Source organism: Tachypleus tridentatus, chromosome 4, assembly GCF_004210375.1.
Source record: "Tachypleus tridentatus isolate NWPU-2018 chromosome 4, ASM421037v1, whole genome shotgun sequence".
NCBI lineage: Eukaryota > Metazoa > Arthropoda > Merostomata > Xiphosura > Limulidae > Tachypleus > Tachypleus tridentatus.
In genome coordinates, this window is record NC_134828.1 from 91,770,598 (window position 1) to 91,790,964 (window position 20,367).

Here is a 20,367-nt window from a genome sequence, read left to right on the forward strand (position 1 = left end):
ATTTTTTTTTGCATGATCCTAAGAGTATGTAGTTTTACGAAAAATAAGATTTTATTTTTCTACTGTTTATACACACTTTAAATGCTCGTGTTATTTTGTAATATTCTTTTTTATCATATGCATAATATTGTGTTTTTACTTTTAGTTTATTTTTAATTTTCTTTTCCAATACTTTATCTTTTATTCTTGTTCTTCCTGCCAACATGACCTTGTGTTTATATTAGTTATTACAGGTCAAAGGTCATCCACAGATTCTTTCGCTAATGCTTCCACAAAAGAATGACACCATCTTGCTTAGGTGTTTCCACAAGTCAAACTACATCAAGTTAAATGTATACAATCATAAAATTTTCAAATATGCACTTATAAACACAAATAATACATAACTAATTAAAATGTAAACATAAAATGTAAATGCAACATAACTAGCTATGAAACTAATACACATAAGGTGAGAAACACTTGCAAACCACTAAGTACACCTCGAGAGAACAATGAACTAAACTTCTTTCCTTTCTCATGCTAGAAATCCATACATTCTTAGATGATTCTTCAGGCTATAACTGAATAGTGCAAAATTTCCTCTTTCTACTTATTGTAAGCATGTCATTCAACTTCAGATTGCCACCTTGCAAATGTGTTTAGTCGACCTCAAGCTTAGAAATATTAAAATGTAAAATATCCAATGAGAAATTCTTCACAATTTTTCAAATGCTAGTGAAAGACAGATGAAACTTCAATTTCATCTTGTATGCTGACAGTCTTTATCCTGTTTTCATATATAATAGCTCATACGGATTAGACTTGTAACCTTGAGTGGATCGCTTGGCAGCAAATCCTGCAGTTTTAATTACTGTTTTAAATGTTTTCTTAGATAATACAAAACTTTAATTTATAGCATACTTGATAATAGCAATTTCATTAAAATACATTCATATTAAAGTGATTTCATTAAATTTTGAATGTAACCCAGTAAACGTACAGAAGGGGTTTAAAACTGGCAACATTGACATGGAGTTAACATGAATATAAGTATTTTTTTAAAGTATGTATAATATGTAGTTTTAAAATTTTTATAAAGTTATTTTGTATAGTTTTGGCAAGAAATTTCAATTAATGCAAGGTTTACTAAGTTTAATGTATCAAAATCAATACTTCAGAGTAGAGTTAAAACTATCAAAGCTAACAAGTAATAAATATTACATGAGAAGCTTTTAAAAATATTAATTATAAAATAATATATGAAATAAATATTTCTGGGAAGTTACCTTGCATCTTTCCACAGAATAGCTTTATTTCTTGTGCACTATGTGTGAGATTTTTAATTTCCACCTATAAATCACATGTTTAACATGATCTACACTAGGATGTAGTGAAATCATTATGTAATGATAGTCTTCCACCAGTAGGAGGGCAACTCAACTTCTTTGCACAATAACTCACCTTAAACACTTGCACTCAAAATAACTTCATTCTTTTCCTCATCATTGTCTATAACAGATGAGTCTTTGAACTTATTAATTAATTGTATGAGATGTGCAGTAGCTTACAGTACGTTTAAATTTCACTGGTTTGTTTTATTATTTTCCCAATGATTATGCATTAAGTATTGTCAAGTGACAGTAATTTCCATGTTGTCTTCTATTAGTGACATTCCTTACACAGTACCTGTGTCTAGTTGCAACTGAGGGGTCATTGTCTGTGGTAGACATGTCAGTCACTGTGATACATGTTGCTGGTTTCTTTATACACACTGAATTTCCTTCTATCCATTTGGCCAATGTTCCTTCTGTGATCTTTAACAAGCTGTTTCTTTGTCTGGAGGTTTTCTGTGGTGTTTCTGACTCTTTGAAGACTCAGACTGTTGCAACCTGGGAAGGAGGGTCTTCAATGTTTTACTTCTGTTTCTCATTTTTCTCTACCTCATCATTATGTTACTGTTTGTAGGATTTCTAAATCTGTATCTCACCTTTCCATCCCAGTTTTCTGGCCTTTTTCGATTTTCCTTTCTCTTACTAATCATTGTCTGGATGATCACACTTTTTTTGTAGGTGACTGCTCGTTTCAAACATTACATTCAGGGCCCTTCTGGCTTTCTTTGCTGGTCTTTAGTCATCTATTTTTTTCAGTAAATGGGTTATTCAAATTCTTACTCATAGCCTATGTCTTCTCTTCCCCCTTTTAAAGGTTCTTTTGTCCTTTCTCCATTGTCTTCAGTGTCTTGTGGATGTGGTCTCAGTTCTCATGCCAAAGAATACCATCATGAATAAGGGTTGTTATCCCTACACCTAGTTAATGCTCTCATCTTCCAGTTCTTTGTTCTTTCCTTTAGTTTTGTGTCTGCTGCTTCTCTCTTTATATGAGTCACATGGCTAAAATTTTGTTTTACTTGGAATATTGACCTCTCCCATTCCCTGGAGAATTCTTCTTTCACCTTCATTCTTTTGAGAGAGGCTGCTTAGTTGGGCTGGCTTGTTAAGCCTCCCAAGTCTTTTTGTGTACTTGCCCTGCATTTGGTACTTCTGGGTGTGTTCTTTATCTCTCATCTTCATCAGGCTAAACCTTACCACTTTGTTTATGAGAGATGAAATGTTTTGTCCCCAAGGTTTATGATTCTCCTTTTTACCCTGTACTTTGGTTCTTTTAATTTAAGGACCCTTCTACCATCATTAATTTCATCTGAACACACTGGGGTTTCTTCTGGTGGAAGTTGCAGTACTGGTGGAACTTTTCTAGTGATCTATTATCTTTGATTTTGCACTTCTCCTTTTCTTGAGGTTTTTTTTTTCTTTCTTGGAGACCTGACTGCACCAACTCGTTGGTGGGCATATTCTTGCAGATATCTTTTTCTCTGATGCTTCTTTGTTGTGATGGGGATGTCTTTGAACATTTATAAAACTGGGAGCACATGGATTCTGGGAAAGCATTCATTTGACTTCAATGTCCTTACCCTTCTTGATGTTTGTTGATCATTGTCATATCCTTCCTCTTATTGTGGGTCATTTGGTTGTGATTTATTCAGACAATCCCATGATTGTTTTTTATGTTAACCATGAGGGGGATACCAATTTTAGGTAATTTTGCTTTAACATATTGGACATGTTATTAGGATATATTTCAACATGGATACTCGTGCCTTGGGTTTTGTGCTTGATAGCTGTTCTTCTCTCTTTCCCTTTGGGATTTTCATTGGGTTTGCTATTGAGAGAGGCACATTTCTTATTGATGCCATTGCCACTTTCAACACCACACTTCCCCTTTTATACTCTCCATTTTCTCATTATTTGGCCTATGTTGGTTGGTGCTATCAATACCATTTAGGACTGGTCTCACCTTTTCTCATATGCCTATTTTCAGCATTAATTTCTCCTTTATCAGGTCCTGTTGTTGGTGCCTTTTCACTGGCACAGCCATGATTTCATGTGCTCCATCAGTTGATGTCGAGACCTTTTGTTCCTCCATCCCATTACCATTCTCTTGCTGCTGCTCTATCTTTCTTTCTCTCCAAGGAGTGTTATTCATTCTTATTGATCTGTAAGATTTGTCTGATCCATTAACCACAGGGCTGGACTCTTTGATCATGTGACCTTGTCTGTCTTGTCATTCTTAAACTTTGTCCATCTGCCTCTTTCTTACTCCAGCCATCCTACCGTGGTCCACCTTTTGGCTTTTTTCACATGGTTTGTCATAGATTGCTTGTTATTGCTATGACTGGTTTTTAAGTAGCCATACCTGCCACATTTTACCTCTCCTATCACTGTCTGTTTTTTCTTCTCCTATCTTCTCTGCAATGTTCTGATTCCTCCTCCTTCACCAATCCTCTTATTCATTATTCTACTTCTGTATGCCACAGAGACTTTGTGGTTTTACACACTCTTGAAAAGTCTCAAATTGGGCTGTTGATTTTATGTTCCAGTTTCTCTGTAAACATATTTACTTCTTCTCACCACTGGTTGCTGCCATTTTGATGTATATGTTACCGTTCCTTCTAATACTTTTTTACACCCATCTTACTACTTTATCTAGATCAAACATTTCTTTCTCACACTTTGGCTATTCAGGATGACAATTGTTCTTTCACATTTCATCACATCAGATTCTTCAATTGTTTTGCTCTCATTTTCACTGACTCTTGGACAAGATCCTTTAGGCTGGCATATGGATGAACCTTCCACCCCCACCCCACCTACCTCACTTTATCTTCTTCATCTAGCTGTTTATTCTCTTGCAGGATTTTGGCTTCCTCTTGTCACAGTTCTTATGTATAACTACATATCCTCTTTGGGAGGAGCAAATAAATATTTCTTTTTTCAGTGCCTTTTTCTTTCTATTGAATCCCACTAGGTGGCTTGTGTTGCCTCCTATGTTGTATACATTTCCCAAATTCTGAATCAGACCAGGGATAACAGAAAGTGCTCAATGAATCCACCCTGGCTCTTATAGTACCTACTGTTTAGTTGAGGTGCTCTGCAAGTCTCCTGAAGATATCCTCATGGTATTCATATAGATGAGTTGTCTGATACACACCATACCATTCCATGCACTATCATGGAAAAAGCCAGATACTTTTGTCTTTTGGTTGCAAACTTTTAAAAAAAGTAGTTTTTCACTCACCAATTGTACTATTTTTTAGTGGGGATCCATACACTTATTTAGTCTTTCCAATGCATATTCTCTCCTTGTCATTAATTGGTTCCTAGCTGTTGCAGTGGTGGACCTTGGAGAGGTCCTCACTATGGTGCAAGACTCAGATTGGAAGTAGCCAGTGATGGCACTGTTTGTGTAGTGCAAGTCACCCCTCAGTAAACTAGTGTGCTCTTTTCCTGCAGCAAGTCTGTCCAACTGAGTTGAGATGAGCACACACACCATATGGTCTAATTGTGTTCTAATCACACTAAACTTCTTGGATTGCTGACAGATCCTTAGTTGGACATGTTCTAATTCCACTTATCCCTATGACACTTGTCACCAAGTGTCACAGCAGTATGAATGTAGATTTACAATGCTAGAAGCTGGGTTTAAATACTCATGGTGAGCAGAGAGCAGATAGTCCTTTGTGTTGCTTTGTGCTTGACTACAAGCAGACAAGCTCCATGATACATGGAGTCCTTTGGTATTCTCTGTTTCCTTCCAGATGAAGAATATACTCTGTTCAAGATGAAATGCAGTCTTCCATGTGTGTACCTCTATGAAGATCTTGCCATTGGGTGTTATATTCCATCATGTTTTCCTTCAGAAGCCTTTCTGAAGGATGCCCATCTGGTTTTGATTTTAGCATCAGCCTTTTCATCGCTTCAGTACAGGAATATAGCTAACCTGTGTGAAAAGGTGAAGCATTATCTCAGACATTAACATTTCCTTACCTAAAAATATATTTATCATAGATACTCATTTCTGTACACCTTCCCACCTACTTTTAGTGCATTTTCTTCTTTCCATGTCTAAGAATAAAGTTATTTTGAGCACAACTGCAGAGTTCCTGTGCGAGGAGATTGTGTCAATGTCCTACAGGTGAAGGGCTATTGTTGCATGATGCAATCATGTACCAGTGCAGCTCATATTAAATGTTATTTCTAAGTGACAGTTAGCTCAAGACTAGTGACATGCAAGTTTTATAGACAGATCACAAGGAATGAAGCTATTCTGTGTGAAGAGATATGTGTTAGAAATACAACTCCAGTTAGTTTTGTTACATGATGAATGTTTGTTAAGTTGTCTCTTATCATTTTTACTTACGTGTAATGCATATGCAGGTGTGCTTTACAGAAAGTAGACTTTTTGTATGGTCATTTTTTTTTACAAATATTTTTATCATGTGTTTCAGGTGTTCCTCCAAGCATAGCTAATCTTGTCAACCTTGAAGTTCTTACACTTTTCAATAACCATATTGAGGTTAGTATATTAAAAGAACTTTTAAAATTTTCTTCTCAAAGCTAAGAAAGATATTTCAGACAGAATAAAGTAGTAATTAACAAGAAGGAAGTTGCAGATAATATTAACCTTATTTTGATTGTAGCATTATGGGCAGCCTCAGTGTTCTGTAGGTGAATTCGTGCTGAGATATTATCATTCTGGTTAATTATAAAACTTTGTAACTGAATTTTTACATACTTTTTATAGGTCAAGTAAACCCTAATCTCTGTACCTGAATTATCACTGACATGGTGTTCTATCCAACCCTAGATTTCTGTACCTGTATTCTCACTCATATGGTATTGTTCCAGCCAACCCTAGGTTTCTGTACTTGTATTATCACTCACCTGGTATTCTAGCCAACCCTAGATTTCTGTACTTGTATTCTCACTCACATGGTATTGTTCTAGCCAACCCTAGATTTCTGTACCTGTATTCTTACTGACATGGTGTTCTAGACAACCCTAGATTTCTCTACCTGTATTCTCACTCGTATGGTATTGTTCCAGCCAACCCTAGATTTCTCTACCTGTATTCTCACTCAAATGTTATTGTTCTAGCCAATCATAGATTTCTCTACCTGTATTCTTACTGACACGGTATTGTTGTAATCAACCCTAGATTTCTGTACTTGTATTCTCACTCACATGGTATTGTTCTAGCCAACCCTAGATTTCTGTACCTGTATTCTTACTGACATGGTGTTCTAGACAACCTTAGATTTCTCTACCTGTATTTTCACTCGCATGGTATTGTTCTAGCCAACCCTAGATTTCTGTACCTATATTCTTACTGACATGGTGTTCCAGCCAACCCTAGATTTCTCTACCTGCATTCTCACTCACATGGTATTGTTCTAGCCAACCCTAGATTTCTGTACCTGTATTCTTACTGACATGTGACATGGTGTTCTAGACAACCTTAGATTTCTCTACCTGTATTTTCACTCGCATGGTATTGTTCTAGCCAACCCTAGATTTCTGTACCTGTATTCTTACTGACATGGTGTTCCAGCCAGCCCTAGATTTCTCTACCTGTATTCTCACTCGCATGGTAATGTTCTAGTCAACCCTAGATTTCTGTACCTATATTCTTACTGACATGGTGTTCCAGCCAACCCTAGATTTCTCTACCTGTATTCTTACTGACACGGTATTGTTGTAATCAACCCTAGGTTTCTGTACTTGTATTATCACTCACCTGGTGTTCCAGCCAACCCTAGATTTCTCTACTTGTATTCTCACTCGCATGGTAATGTTCTAGCCAACCCTAGATTTCTGTACCTATATTCTTACTGACATGGTGTTCTAGCCAACCCTAGATTTCTGTACCTGTATTCTCACTTGCATGGTATTGTTCTAGCCAACCCTAGATTTCTGTACCTATATTCTTACTGACATGGTGTTCCAGCCAGCTCTAGATTTCTCTACTTGTATTCTCACTCGCATGGTAATGTTCTAGCCAACCCTAGATTTCTGTACCTATATTCTTACTGACATGGTGTTCTAGACAACCCTAGATTTCTCTACCTGTATTCTCACTCGTATGGTATTGTTCCAGCCAACCCTAGATTTCTGTACCTGTATTCTTACTGACATGGTATTGTTCTAGCTAATCCTAGATATCTGTACCTGTATTCTCATTTACACAATTTTGCACAACGTGGTTGTAATATGAATAATGGTATTGATTTATTACTATATTAAGATATAAAGTGCTAAAATACATGCAATATGATCAAAGATAGGTAACACACACACACACACACACACAAGAAAAGACATTTTAGAAAGCTGATCAGGCTTTGTTTTTGTCTATATTAACTTTAGCAAATTTTTTTGAGTTATTATCCTTAGTTGTTGAAAATGACAGTTTTTTTTTTTTCATGAGGAAGTGCATGAAGATCTAATATATTGATTCAAACACTTACAGAAGGGTAAAACTTATTTTATGTTTGAAAATAAAATCGTTACTTAATTATAAAAGTTTTGTAATAAAACCTAAAAAAAAATTCTGTTTCATATCCACCACATGCAAAATTTTAAGAGGTTTAGCTATCTACATCCAGCAGGAACCGAGTACAAAGGTTGTAAGAAGAGATAATTGTTTGCTTAAATTCTTGATTTATTGTTGTATATTTTGAGAAAAGTAAGTTCAACAATTTTTCTAAATAGTAATGATCTATATGGATATATAATGTATAATAATTAAAGTATGACTGTATATTACAAAATACTAGTCAACTAAAACACAGTCAATACGGGGAAGACTAAAGGTCAGTTTTATATTACTGGATACGTAATGTGAGTGTACGTGCACTGCATCAGTGTAAATAACTGTGTTTGCTAGGCATGACTTGAAGGTTAGTACAATAAAAAATAATATAACGTTATGAGACCTAAGTTATGCAGACTAAACACTTGTGCTTTTGTGTCATAATATCTAGTCATTTTAGCACAAAAAAACATAATTTATATTCATTTCCTTATTTTTTTATAATGATCAAGAAGCTGGTCAAATGACAGACCTCACATAGTTAGGGTGTAAAATATGAAGTTTCACTGAAAAATATTTGAAATGTATTTAGGATGTTTTAGCGATTACACAAATAATATTTGAGATTATTGGGATGAAGAATAGTTTTTTTAATCATAACATGAAATCACCTTGTACTCAGACTAGTAATGAAACAGACTCAAAATGTTCACAAAAAAAGAGATAAGTAAAAATATTTAATTTAAAAAATGTTTTTGTGTACAAAAAACTTGTAACCTTTACTAAAGGTCTACCAAATTTTGTGAAGATACACACATTATATCAGAAGTTATAGTACAAATATATAACACATGCAAACATGTAAACAAACTTGTGCATATTATACCAAGCCCATAAATGAAGTTGAACAGTTTATAATAATTCAAATCTATAAATGTTCCTGGTCACATTCTGTAGTTTTCCAATTAATAGTGTAAGATAAAACTTTGGGGTGAATATATATAATGGAAGAATGTGAATGCTTTAAAAATCTCAGTGGTTTGTTATTTATAAATGAAATTTCCTTAAGTTAAGATGCAAAAAGTTTCAGTCTTTTAGCACACATCTCATTTGTGTACAACTACCAGGGAGTACTTCCTTCCTCATTTAGAAACATTACTTTGGATTCAAAATCCCTTTGCTGATTCTGCAAATACCAACAATTTGCCTTTGAAAGAGAAAGAACAGCTTATAGAAATTTCAACTGATTGCACCCTAAAAACAAAATTTCATCAGGAAGAAATTACAGAATTTTAGATTCAAATGGCTGTGGAATACCCTAAAATAAGTAACAGAGCTTTGAAAATTTTGATGTATTTTCCAACATCATATATTTGTGAGCACACATTTTCACTGTATACAGCTACAAAGACCAAATTTAGAAACAGGCTAAATATTGAAGATGACTTGTGCTTACAGGTAACAACCATAACTCCAAATATTGAACTATTTTGTTAACAAAAGCAAGCCTATCCAAACCACTAATAAATAATTAAGTACATTGTATTTTTACTGATATAAATTTTGCAAGCAGAAATTTTTGAACAAGTAAGTAGAAGAAAAACTATTCTTTAAATATTGATATTTTTAATAAATGTACATTCTAAAAGCTTGAAGTAAACTTTATCTGAAGTTAGTGACTGACTGTTTCTGTTAGCATATTTTTTTATTAAGGCTCTGGAATGTTTGTTTTTTACTATTGTGAAGCTCCACTGGTCTGAAAAGTTTGGGAATCCTCGCACCTGTGTTTTCTTTAAAAATATTGTTGATTCTTATTCTCAAGAATCATCTACTAATTTAGAGAACAGGCAGGACATGTACAATACACATTCAACAATGTATGTCACTTGCATCAAATTGAAACAAATGTAAGCAGACATTAAGTTAAATGTATAACAGTAAATCTTTTGCATTGATAAATATTGTAAGTAATTGCTTAAAGCTAAAGTAGTTCAAATTACTGCACAGAGTTCACCAAATATTGCTAACATTTACCAGAGTTGGAAAGAAATTAAGTCCATTCTCTAGCCTTGTTACTGGATTAATTATAATATGTATAAGATTCAGTAGCCAATTAAACATAGAATGTAAATAAAAATCAAACCAAAGGAATTGTCTGTTAGTAGGTGTTATGGCTTTTCAGGTAAAAAAGTTTTATAAATTAAGGTTGTTAAAATAGAATTAATAACCTGAAATTGCAGCAAATTTTTGTTTGTTCATTTTATGTTTGAAAATACGAGATGCATATCAGAGGAGTGGAGCTCTTTTGAAAGTGAACCACCATGCATTACAGTAAAATATTCATCATATTCTTTAAATTTTTATAAAATGATCATAAATCAAGGAGTTCTGCACACAAAGTGGGGGAGATTTACAAGTTGTAGGTTGGTCTAAATATATAATTATAAATTACATGTTTACCATAATAAACTTTAAATGCAAGCTTTTCTTTGATTAAAACAATACGTTAAATATTGTTTCATTGTGAACTCAAAATAGTTCTTTACTAACATTTTTACCTGGTTTTTTGTGACTTTCTTCAGCTGTTTCAAATAATCTAATTTTTGCTCTCGTTTGCAGTTTTTTTACCTGTGCTTCCCCTCCTCTGCATGAGAAAGCACAATCACATTTATAATATTCCTTTCTAAAATCAACCTTTACACTTCACTGTCATGAGAATGAGCTGTCACAAAGTTTGAATTCTTAGGTTATTAGGATTTTGTAACTGTAGTTTGTTAGAAAATAAAAATACACCGAGATTATCTTTGGCAATGAGATATGAATGTTTTAAAGTATTTAACGTTATTTTGTTTTTTGAGAAATATTTTGCTTTTATATTGTATTTTCAGGAACTGCCAACTTCAATTTCATCCCTACCAAAACTAAAAATTCTTAATCTTGGGTAAGTTCATAGTAAGTTTTGTAGTTGTTGAATTTGTCAGTTTGAAAGATTGAGAATGACCTGAAAATACTTTTATTTTTTTAATGGTAAAATTTTTTGGAACTTCATGACAGAGGTTATAAATTATTGTAATGAGACTAATTAAGTTGCTTTACTTTGAAATAAGTGATGGCACACATACATAGTGATATAAGCATTCAGTAAATTTCAGTGATTTTTCACATATGAAGATTTCTATAATTTACCACTTGCAGAGTAAATAGTTGGGTAAGTTTTCATCATCTTAGTTTGGATGTAAGCCATCAAATTGCATGTGAAATTGTTTATAAGTGTTTTTGAGTTATATTTAAGCCATGTTTTCTGCAGAGAGTATTAATTAGTGTTGTTTTTTCTTGCAGGTCTTGCTGAACATGGAAAATTAGGATTTAAGAAATATGTTAAATAATTATTGTTTTTATTGTTATTAAAACATGTTTTCTGATTAAGTAAACAGTTTTGTTAAATTACCACTCGTATCTTAATAGTATAAAAATGTAAGCTTTCAAAATCTGTAGTAAGTTGGAGGTTAGCAGAATAAAATTATTTTTCAGGTTAACTGAGATAATAATTCCTTTAAGGATCATTGCAGTTTTAATACTTTGGCTGGTAAAAGGTTAATGCACAAGACAATTTGCATTAAAAGTTGGTAAAAAAAGTTAAAAGTATGCCAGTTTACTTTTGGAATTTAGGACTGGTACAAAATAAGTAGTTTATAATGTCTTCATGATTTTCTAGAGATTTCTATTCTAAAACAAACACAAATTTAAATTGACGACATTACACATATTTTTACTTTTCTTCTAAATGTTAAGATTTATGCCTTCTTGAAATGTTAGATTGTGTAAAACTATGAGGGAATACAGCTTGATCTATAGTGCAGAATTTATAATACTACAACTCTTTTTCTTGTTTTGTCAAACACATTATCATATGATAATTGGAAGTTTTCTGATAGTGTCTCCAATGCACGAGTTTCCAATACAATATCTTGTATTGCCCTCCACATGCACAGATGTTTGCTTGTCACTGGTCTTGATATTCCTATCTACCCTCATGTGTTTCTACATCAGGCAGCTGCAATTTCACTTACAAATAAGCATAACAGCCCTCCACTAGTAGGAGCCAAACATAACATCCAGTACAGCTGACTCCATCAATGCAGTTTAGCCCCAAATCAGTTGTTGAATGACACTTGTGGTGATCAGACATGTTTTTCACTCATGCTTTCATTTACAGATTTTCAGTCATTTCCTTGTTTTTGAGGAGGGGAAATTAGTTTTTCTTTAGACTTGTCATCTACAATTTTAGTTAGCACACATTAGCATCGTGTGTTATTTATTTTAATACATGATTCTTTGGAGCTCTCTGTTGGATATGTTTACTTCCATTCTTAGTTGCCAAGGGGACCTCCCAGGGAAGGTTCTGTTCTTTCATGCTACCTCCTCTAGGATCTAAACATCCACCCATGTGTTTGCTGTTTGTGGCAATGTGTGAAGGGGAGGAGAGGATCCTGGTGGTTGAAGGGTCCAACCCTAACACACCACTTTGCTCTTTCTGTAGACAGGCGGTCTTTGGGTAGCCCCTCTTGGGTCAGTCGCCTGGTCCACATGGGCTGGAGTCAACCAAGTACCAGCTTTGGAAGTTCCCAACGGGTGTTGTGGACATTGTGTCTGATGCTGGTGTTTGGGTATACTGCTCATCAAACCCTGGAATTGCTGCAGTGTCCTTGCTTGACATTGTAGTGTATCCCTTGTAGGGCTCCATGGTGGGTGGGGTCAGTGGACACTGAAATTTTTTTTTTTTCCTATTGTTCCTTCTAATAAAAATTTAAATAAAATAATGAAAAAACAGTCAACAGTTAAATGACCATGTCTTGAAGACTGATCAGCAATCTTTAACATCTGTACCACCAGTTGTACCTCATTTTCTCATTCTACATTCTCTTTCAAAAAACCCTTTAGGGGCAAATGTGCCCCTTTCTTATTCAGAAGGGACTGGAGGACTTGCTGGCTCTCCAAAGTCAGTAAAGAAGCTTCGATCTGGACACATATTGGTTGAAACATCTACATCCCAACACAGTGAACTTCTCTTGAATTCAAAGGCAATTGGGGATGTACCTATTGAGGTTACCCCTCATGCTTTCTTGAATTCTTCACGAGGAGTTATTGTTGGGAAGGATTTGAGGAATGTCCCTGAGTCAGAGATTCTTGCTGGTTTCTCCACTCAAGGAGTTTCTGTAGTGAGGCACATCTCCACTTGCAAAGATGGAGTTACACTGCCGACAAATATCCTTATTTTGATGTTTACATCACCACATGCATCTGCCACCATTAAAGCAGGTTATCTAAATTGCAGGGTACGGTCGTACATTCCAAACCCTCTCTGATGTTTCCAATGTCTGAGGTTTAACCACTAAAAGACATCATGTTGTGATTTCTTGACATGTGCTTGTTGTGGTGGCAAGGACCACGATGCCTATGAGTGTGACACGGACCCAATTTTGTCAACTGCAATGGTTCTCACCTTTCCTACTTTAGTTCTTGTCCTAAATGGTTGGAGGAAAAAGAGGTGCAGCGTTTGAAAACGACTCATAACATTAGTTATCCTGAGGCTCAGAAATTGCTGTCTGCCACTTCATCTCGGACATATGCTGCTGCACTTCATTCCACAACTACAGTGGGAGTGCAGACAGATCTCTCTGTGCCTCCAAGAGAATCGTTCTCAGAACAAATGAAAAGCCTATTGACCTCCATGGTTAAAAACGTTGATGAATCAACTTCTACACGCATATCTGTTCCTCCCGTACATTCCAACAAACCACAAAATCCACATCCTTTGGTTCCAAATACAGGAATTTCTTCAGATACATCTTTTTCTCCCACCCCAAGATGCAAAACAGTGATACGTTCACGTCCTCAGACACTGGAATCCCCTTCGAACAACAAAGCCCTGCCCAATCGACCCAGGGCAGGATCCATGGAGGCTGATAGACCTCCTCCGAATAAGGACAGTAAGGAAAAGAGATGTGGTCGTAAACAGAAGGGTTTTTGAGCCACTTTGATACAATGGAACTGTCGAGGTTTACGTTCTCATCTGGATGATATCAAAACACTTATTGCTTCCTACCATCCTGTTTGTCTTTCCTTACAAGAAACATTTCTCAAACCCGCTGATACAGTCACCATTCGACAGTTTTCTCTGTACAGAAATGACAGGCTGTGTGATGGACGAGTACATGGAGGGATGGCACTATTGGTTGATCAGCATGTGCCCACACTGTCTTTGTCACACAACACACCCTTGGAGGCCATAGCCATCTGTGTTTCCTTGGGTCATACCATCACTGTTTGTTCTCTCTACCTGTCTCCTGGAGAGACATATGATCAATCAAACCTTGATGCTCTTGTTGAACAATTGCCATCTCCCTTTCTAATCCTGGGGATCTTTAATGGACATCATCCCTTCTGGGAAAGTGCTGTTTTTGATTGGAGGGGTCGCTTTGTAGAGTGTATGCTCTCTGATCACAACCTTTGCCTTTTCAATACTGGTTCTTCTACTTGCTCTCTTTCATTATTCTCTCATTTTACATGGAGGATTGACAATAATCCACTAGGCAGTGATCATTTTCCTATACTTTTGAGAGAAAGTGACTGTGGTCGATGCCACCCTACCCACGTGCCCCGGTGGAAGCTGGATCAGGCAGACTGGTCCACTTTCACTGCTCTTGCAGAACTTGATCCTGCCATCAACTGTCAGCCATCAATAGACAACTGTGTGGCAGCAGTAACTGACTGTATTATACAAACAGGGTTTGAAAGGTCAGTGGGCACTACAATTTTGCCTCCTCTCGATCTTACACTCTGATTGCCAAGAAGTAGCTGATGTCCAGAGCATTGCCAATACTCTAGGTGAAAGCTTTTGCCAGGTATCTAGAACTTCTGTTTGTTCGTCCACCTGCATGGCCATCAAAACTCTGGCAGAGCGTTTACCTCTTTCCCTTCCATTTGATTATCTCTTTGACTATAATTGTCCCTTTACACTGGTGGAACTGAAACTGGCCCTTCATCATTCTGGTAGAACATCTGTTGTATCAGATGATGTACACTATGACATGCTGCACCATCTATCTCCTGCTTCTCTTGATATTCCTCTCATTGCTTTTAACTGGATCAGGCAGGAGAATGCTTTTCCTAATGCTTGGTGCCAGGCTATTGTCTTTCCTTTCTCTAAGCCTGGGAAAGATCCCAAGTTTCCTTCAAACTACCATCCAATTGCTTTGACAAGCTCTCTCTGTAAAACCTTAGAAGGGATGATTAATGCTCGTCTTGTTTGGTTCCTCGAATCAAATAAACTCCTCTCGCCCATCTAGTGTGGATTCCGACAACAGCACCCATCCATGGACCACCTAATTAGACTTGAAACGTCAATCAGAGAAGTCTTTTTCAAATGACATCTTGTATCATATTCTTTGACATTGAGAAGGCTTATGACTAAACATGGAGATATGGCATTTTGGGAGATATCCACATATATGGGTTTACGTGGCCATTTACCCATTTTTATTTTAAAAATTTTTAACGGACAGGAGATTCCAAGTTTGTGTGGGTTCGACACTTTCTTGTTCCTTTCTACAGGAACTTGGGGTCCCTCAGGGCTGTGTTTTGAGTGTCACACTTTTCAGTATAAAGTTTAATGCCATCACCAAACAACTCCCTCTCACTGTTGCAAACGGGCTCTATGTTGACGACTTTCACATCTTGTGTTAGTTGTCGAACATGAGGTATATTGAACGGCACACAACAAATTGCCCTTGATCATGTATTGAAGTGGACCACGGCAAACAGCTTTAATTTCTCTCTCTCTAAAACTGTTTGCATGCACTTTTGCCACCAATGGGGTATTCACCCTGATCCTGAACACCATATCAGTGACATTTTGCTGCCTGTGGTCCCTGAGACCAAGTTCATGGGGCTTATCTTTGACCGTAAGCTGACCTTTATACCACACTTAAAGCAGCTACAGGTCAGATGCACAAGAGCACTGAACATCCTCCGTGTCTTCTCTACCACCAGTTGTGGAACTGATCGATGTTCCATATTAAAGATGTCTCATACTCGTATTTGATCGAAACTCGACTATGAATCACTTGTCTATGGCTCAGCTAGACCCTCGGCCTTAAAGATGCTGGACCCCATTCATCATCAAGGACATTGACTCTGCACTGGGGCTTTCCTCACCTCCCCAGTTCAGAGCTTATAAGTGAACCTTCTCTGCACCTTCACTGTTTGCAACTGTCTTTACTATATTCTTCGAAACTTTGTTCCTTACCAAAGCATCCCACCTGGGGATGTGTTTTCCTTCCTCGGTGGGCCATACTTTTTCAGAACAGATGGTCTGCCATTGCTCCTTTTGGCCTTTGCATCCAGATGCAATTGGATGAATTGGGTCTGTCCTTGGATAACATTGCAGAATCCACTGGTCAGTCCATCCCACCATGGCTTATTACAGTCCCCAAATGTGATCTTTCTTTAAGTCATCTAAGAAAGGCAGATACTCCCAATTAGAAGTACCGTCTTTTATTTACTGAACATCTTTCGCACAATCTTTCCATTCCAATTTATATGGATGGTTCCAAATCAGGTGACTCTGTGGGCTCTGCCATGGAAGGTTGTGGTTCAGTGGTTGTGCGCAGAATCCCCTCTACAGCTTCTGTCTTCACTGCTGAACTGTATGCCATTTCTCTTACCCTGGATCATATTGAAGCTAAGCAGTACTCCATCTGCACTATTTATACTGACTTGCTTAGTTCTCTACTGGCCCAGGAATCGCTTCACATTGGATCACACCCTGTTCTCGCTGATATTCAAAACCGACTGGCCCATTTGTCATTAACATCTACTTCTATCCAGTTTTTCTGGATACCAGGACACGTTGGTATTCACGGGAATGAGCTTCAGACACGGCAACTAAATCTATCTGCTCTGGCATTATCACCACTGTGTCGATTCCATACATGGACTGTGGTCCTGTATTCAAGGCTCTGTGACAGCTGACAGTCAACTTGGAGTGAGCAATGCAACAACAAGCTTTTCCAAATAAAACCTTATATTGGACTTTGACTGTCTAGCTTCCGTAAGGTTCGGAAGGAGGAAGTTGTTCTAACTAGACTTCGCATTGGTCACAACTTTTAACTCATCGTTTTCTTTTATCTGGAACTGATGCACCAGTGTTTACCTTGTGTAACACTCAAATCACTGTAAGCCACATTTTACTTTCTTACCATCGTTACAACTCTCAACGACGGCACTATTTTGAATATGTTCTGTCCCAAGGTTTGTCCATAACATTAGACAGTGTTATTGGTGACAGTGACACTGTCTACCTTGATAAAGTTTTTTTTAATGGCCATTAATCGTTTTAACATCATTTAAGTGTTTGATATTTATTCATTACACCTTTTTAATTGTGGTTCCCTTTTAAGAGTCACAATCTCTCTAGTTCAATTTGAAATTGGAAAATGGCCATGACATTAAATAACTCGACACCAGGACTGGAAAGGCCAATTTCAGGTGACTAACGCTACTGTTTGTACTACCAGTTTGTCATCCTGGCGAGTTATTATTACAATTTTGCTGCATGTCTTTTAACACTTTTTTTACTTTACTTTTTGATACTGGCCATAATGACACATAACCCGGAACCAGGACTGGAAAGGCCAACTTCAGGTGACTGATGGTGGTGGCGTGTAATTCGTTATCTGAGGGTCGCGGGTTCGCATCCCCGTTGCGCCAAACATACTCGCCCTTTCAGCTGTGGGGCATTATAGTGTGATGGTCAATCCCACTATTCGTTGGTAAAAGAGTAGCCCAAGAGTTGGCGGTGGGTGGTGATGCCTAGCTGCCTTCCCTCTCGTCTTACACTATTAAATTTGGGATGGCTAGCACAGACAGCCCTCGAGTAGCTTTGTGCAAAATTAAAAAATACAACAAAACAAAACCTTCCTTTGGCTACAGTGACTTCAGGTCTACAATTGTTACAGCCTTGATTCAACATGAGTTGGCTACTCTCATGCAGGCTCTTGATTTGCCTGAGGCTTATGAAGAATTGGATGACATTTTTGACTGCCTGTTTCCCTCTTCTTGTTATGTCACATAGTCACTCTTAGCTCTAGTAGAAGCACCAAGGCCTCCTTTTCCTTTCCCAAAGTTATGTTCTGTTTTTGTACATTTCCTTTGATGTCTTTCCCTCCCTTTTAAGTTAAACTCCTTCGGGCTAATATCTTATTCTTTCTCCCTTGCAGAATATTGGGATTCATGCCAATAAATTTGCATACCAGTTATATTCAGAAGTTCGTGCTATGGTTTACCATATATTTGTTTATTCTTTCTTGGACTCCCAGTAGTTGTATTATCTTGTGCTTCTTGGGGTTTGGATCATAATACTTCATTAGCATTTTTCCTACCTCATTTCATCATTCTTCCTTCATTCCCTTTCCTTGGTTTGCCTTCTGTCTGAGGCTCTTCAACATTTCCTTGAGGGTTTTTTCTACTTTCTTTACACTTGTGTGATGACCCTCTTTATTATGTTTTTCCTATGACTATTCAGTCATTGGGATCTCTTGTGTCAGGATGTCCGATGTACCGTTTATGCTTACCCCTACCTCCTTATGGGACTTGTATATGGCTGTCTCTTTAAGTCAAGATATTTTTGGGGGTCTTCCTGTCTTATTTGAGATCACAGTTGAGTTTGTACATTTATAAATCTCCTTCTCTTCACTAAATTCCCATTTGTGTTAACCTCCTCCTGAAACTGTTCCAATGTCTTGTTCTTCCTCTTCTCTATGAGTTCCTGGTACATAGGTTTCTCAGATTAGTTGTCAGTTCTTGACAGCTTCAGCCACCACGATGATCTTGGTGACTGCTTGGTGGGTACAGGTATAGTGGAGGCCAGGCATTTGTGCTTTGCCACCAATTGGGATTTCTTCACCATAAACCCTTGGGCTTTTCAGGATTATTCTGAAGGGCTCATTCTTCCTTTCAGTTCCCTTCACCCCATGTGCCTTCTCCCCTCCTTCGGATTCTGTTTTCTGTCTGTGTATTTCTGAGGCATTTCTAGATCTTCACAAGGGTATTGTAGAATGGGTAGATCCTTTTTAGCCAAGTTTCTGTTCCCATTTGTTAATAGTTCCCAAGTAGACCAAAGACTGGTACCCTGTCATCAATCTCTTTTCCTTGAACTTCATCTTCATCTTTCCTCTCTTCATTATAGAGTTCTGCCAATCTCTTCAATGGGTTTCTACTCCAAATCTTTTGCATGATGAAAATAGGTGCCTCAAATGGGTACTGTCACACTCCCGTCTCTCCTGCATCCTGGTATTTTCTTCATTTTGTCCATCGGAGTTGCTTCTATCAATTGCAGACTCTCTTGTTCAGGCTAGCTTTAGCTCCCTATGTTTTCATCAGGTGTTTAAGGCCTTTGCCTGTTTTTTAGTTTCAAGGGATTTTATTTCCATCATTACCTGGACGACTGGTTATTTCTAGTTCATTTCCATGCCAGCTTTTCCTATAACACTCAATTTCTTCTTCAAGAGGCTGCAGGGGTAGGTTGACTGGTCAAGGTGGAAAAGTCCTTCCTTTCACCCACTAATTATTGTGTTCATTTCAGGATAGTTGTCAGTTCCCATCTCAGCCAGGCTCACCCTTCTTCCCCTTCACCTGTGATTTGTGTAGCTTCTGGTTTTGAGCATTTTTTCCTCACTTTTTCCATCTGCACAAGAGGTTCTATTTCTTTTGGAGATGTAGACTTTATTAGAGGCCATCATTTCTCTTGGTCAAGCCCACGTGATCTTTACAGTGGCTTTACAAGATCAGTGGAACCTTATTCATAATCCCTTGGACACCCTTATCTCATGTAAATATACTACCATTGCATAAATGATTTTTGCATGTTATTATTCTACAGTTTTGGTGCATTATTTATTTTTGTAAAAATTATTTAATGCACTACAACTGTTAATATTTTAAAAAAGTAGGGTTAAGTGTCATTGACATAAGACATTTTCTTAACATTTGGCATTTGTAGTACATGTAATCATGACCAGTTTAAATATAAACTTGTATGATGAAGAAAATGTTGTTAAAAAGTTGGTGTTAATTCTTAAAATACAGATTTCAAACAGAAAGCACTAAGCGTAAAAAATAAAGTTTAGGGTTAAGGTTCATGAAGCTGGTTTAAAATATAAACATGAAGACAAAATACCATATCTTAGTTTTTATACAAAAATGTTTCATAGACATAAATACAAAAATCAGTACTTCATAAAAGACAATACATAACAAATGTTTTATTTTTCTGTAATTGTGTTCATCAAAGTTAATTAATGCAGTGAGTGAAGGTAATGTTAAGTTTGGAGACACCGGTCCTTGTAAACTTTGGTTGATCTACATTAGAATCTACACATTTCTGATGTAGAAAAGAGA

The 20,367-nt window shown here is 36.8% G+C and overlaps 1 protein-coding gene across 2 annotated transcripts in view; it reads left to right on the plus strand.

The window, feature by feature from the left end:
* LOC143249686 (ras suppressor protein 1-like) overlaps nt 1-20,367 on the plus strand; it is a 47,195-nt gene that overhangs the window by 6,872 nt on the left and 19,956 nt on the right. For both annotated transcript variants that reach the window (XM_076499985.1, XM_076499986.1), the window contains exons 3-4: nt 5,825-5,892; nt 10,797-10,849. In XM_076499985.1, coding sequence (XP_076356100.1) covers nt 5,825-5,892; nt 10,797-10,849 — 121 coding nt within the window. The remainder of the gene's footprint in view (nt 1-5,824; nt 5,893-10,796; nt 10,850-20,367) is intronic.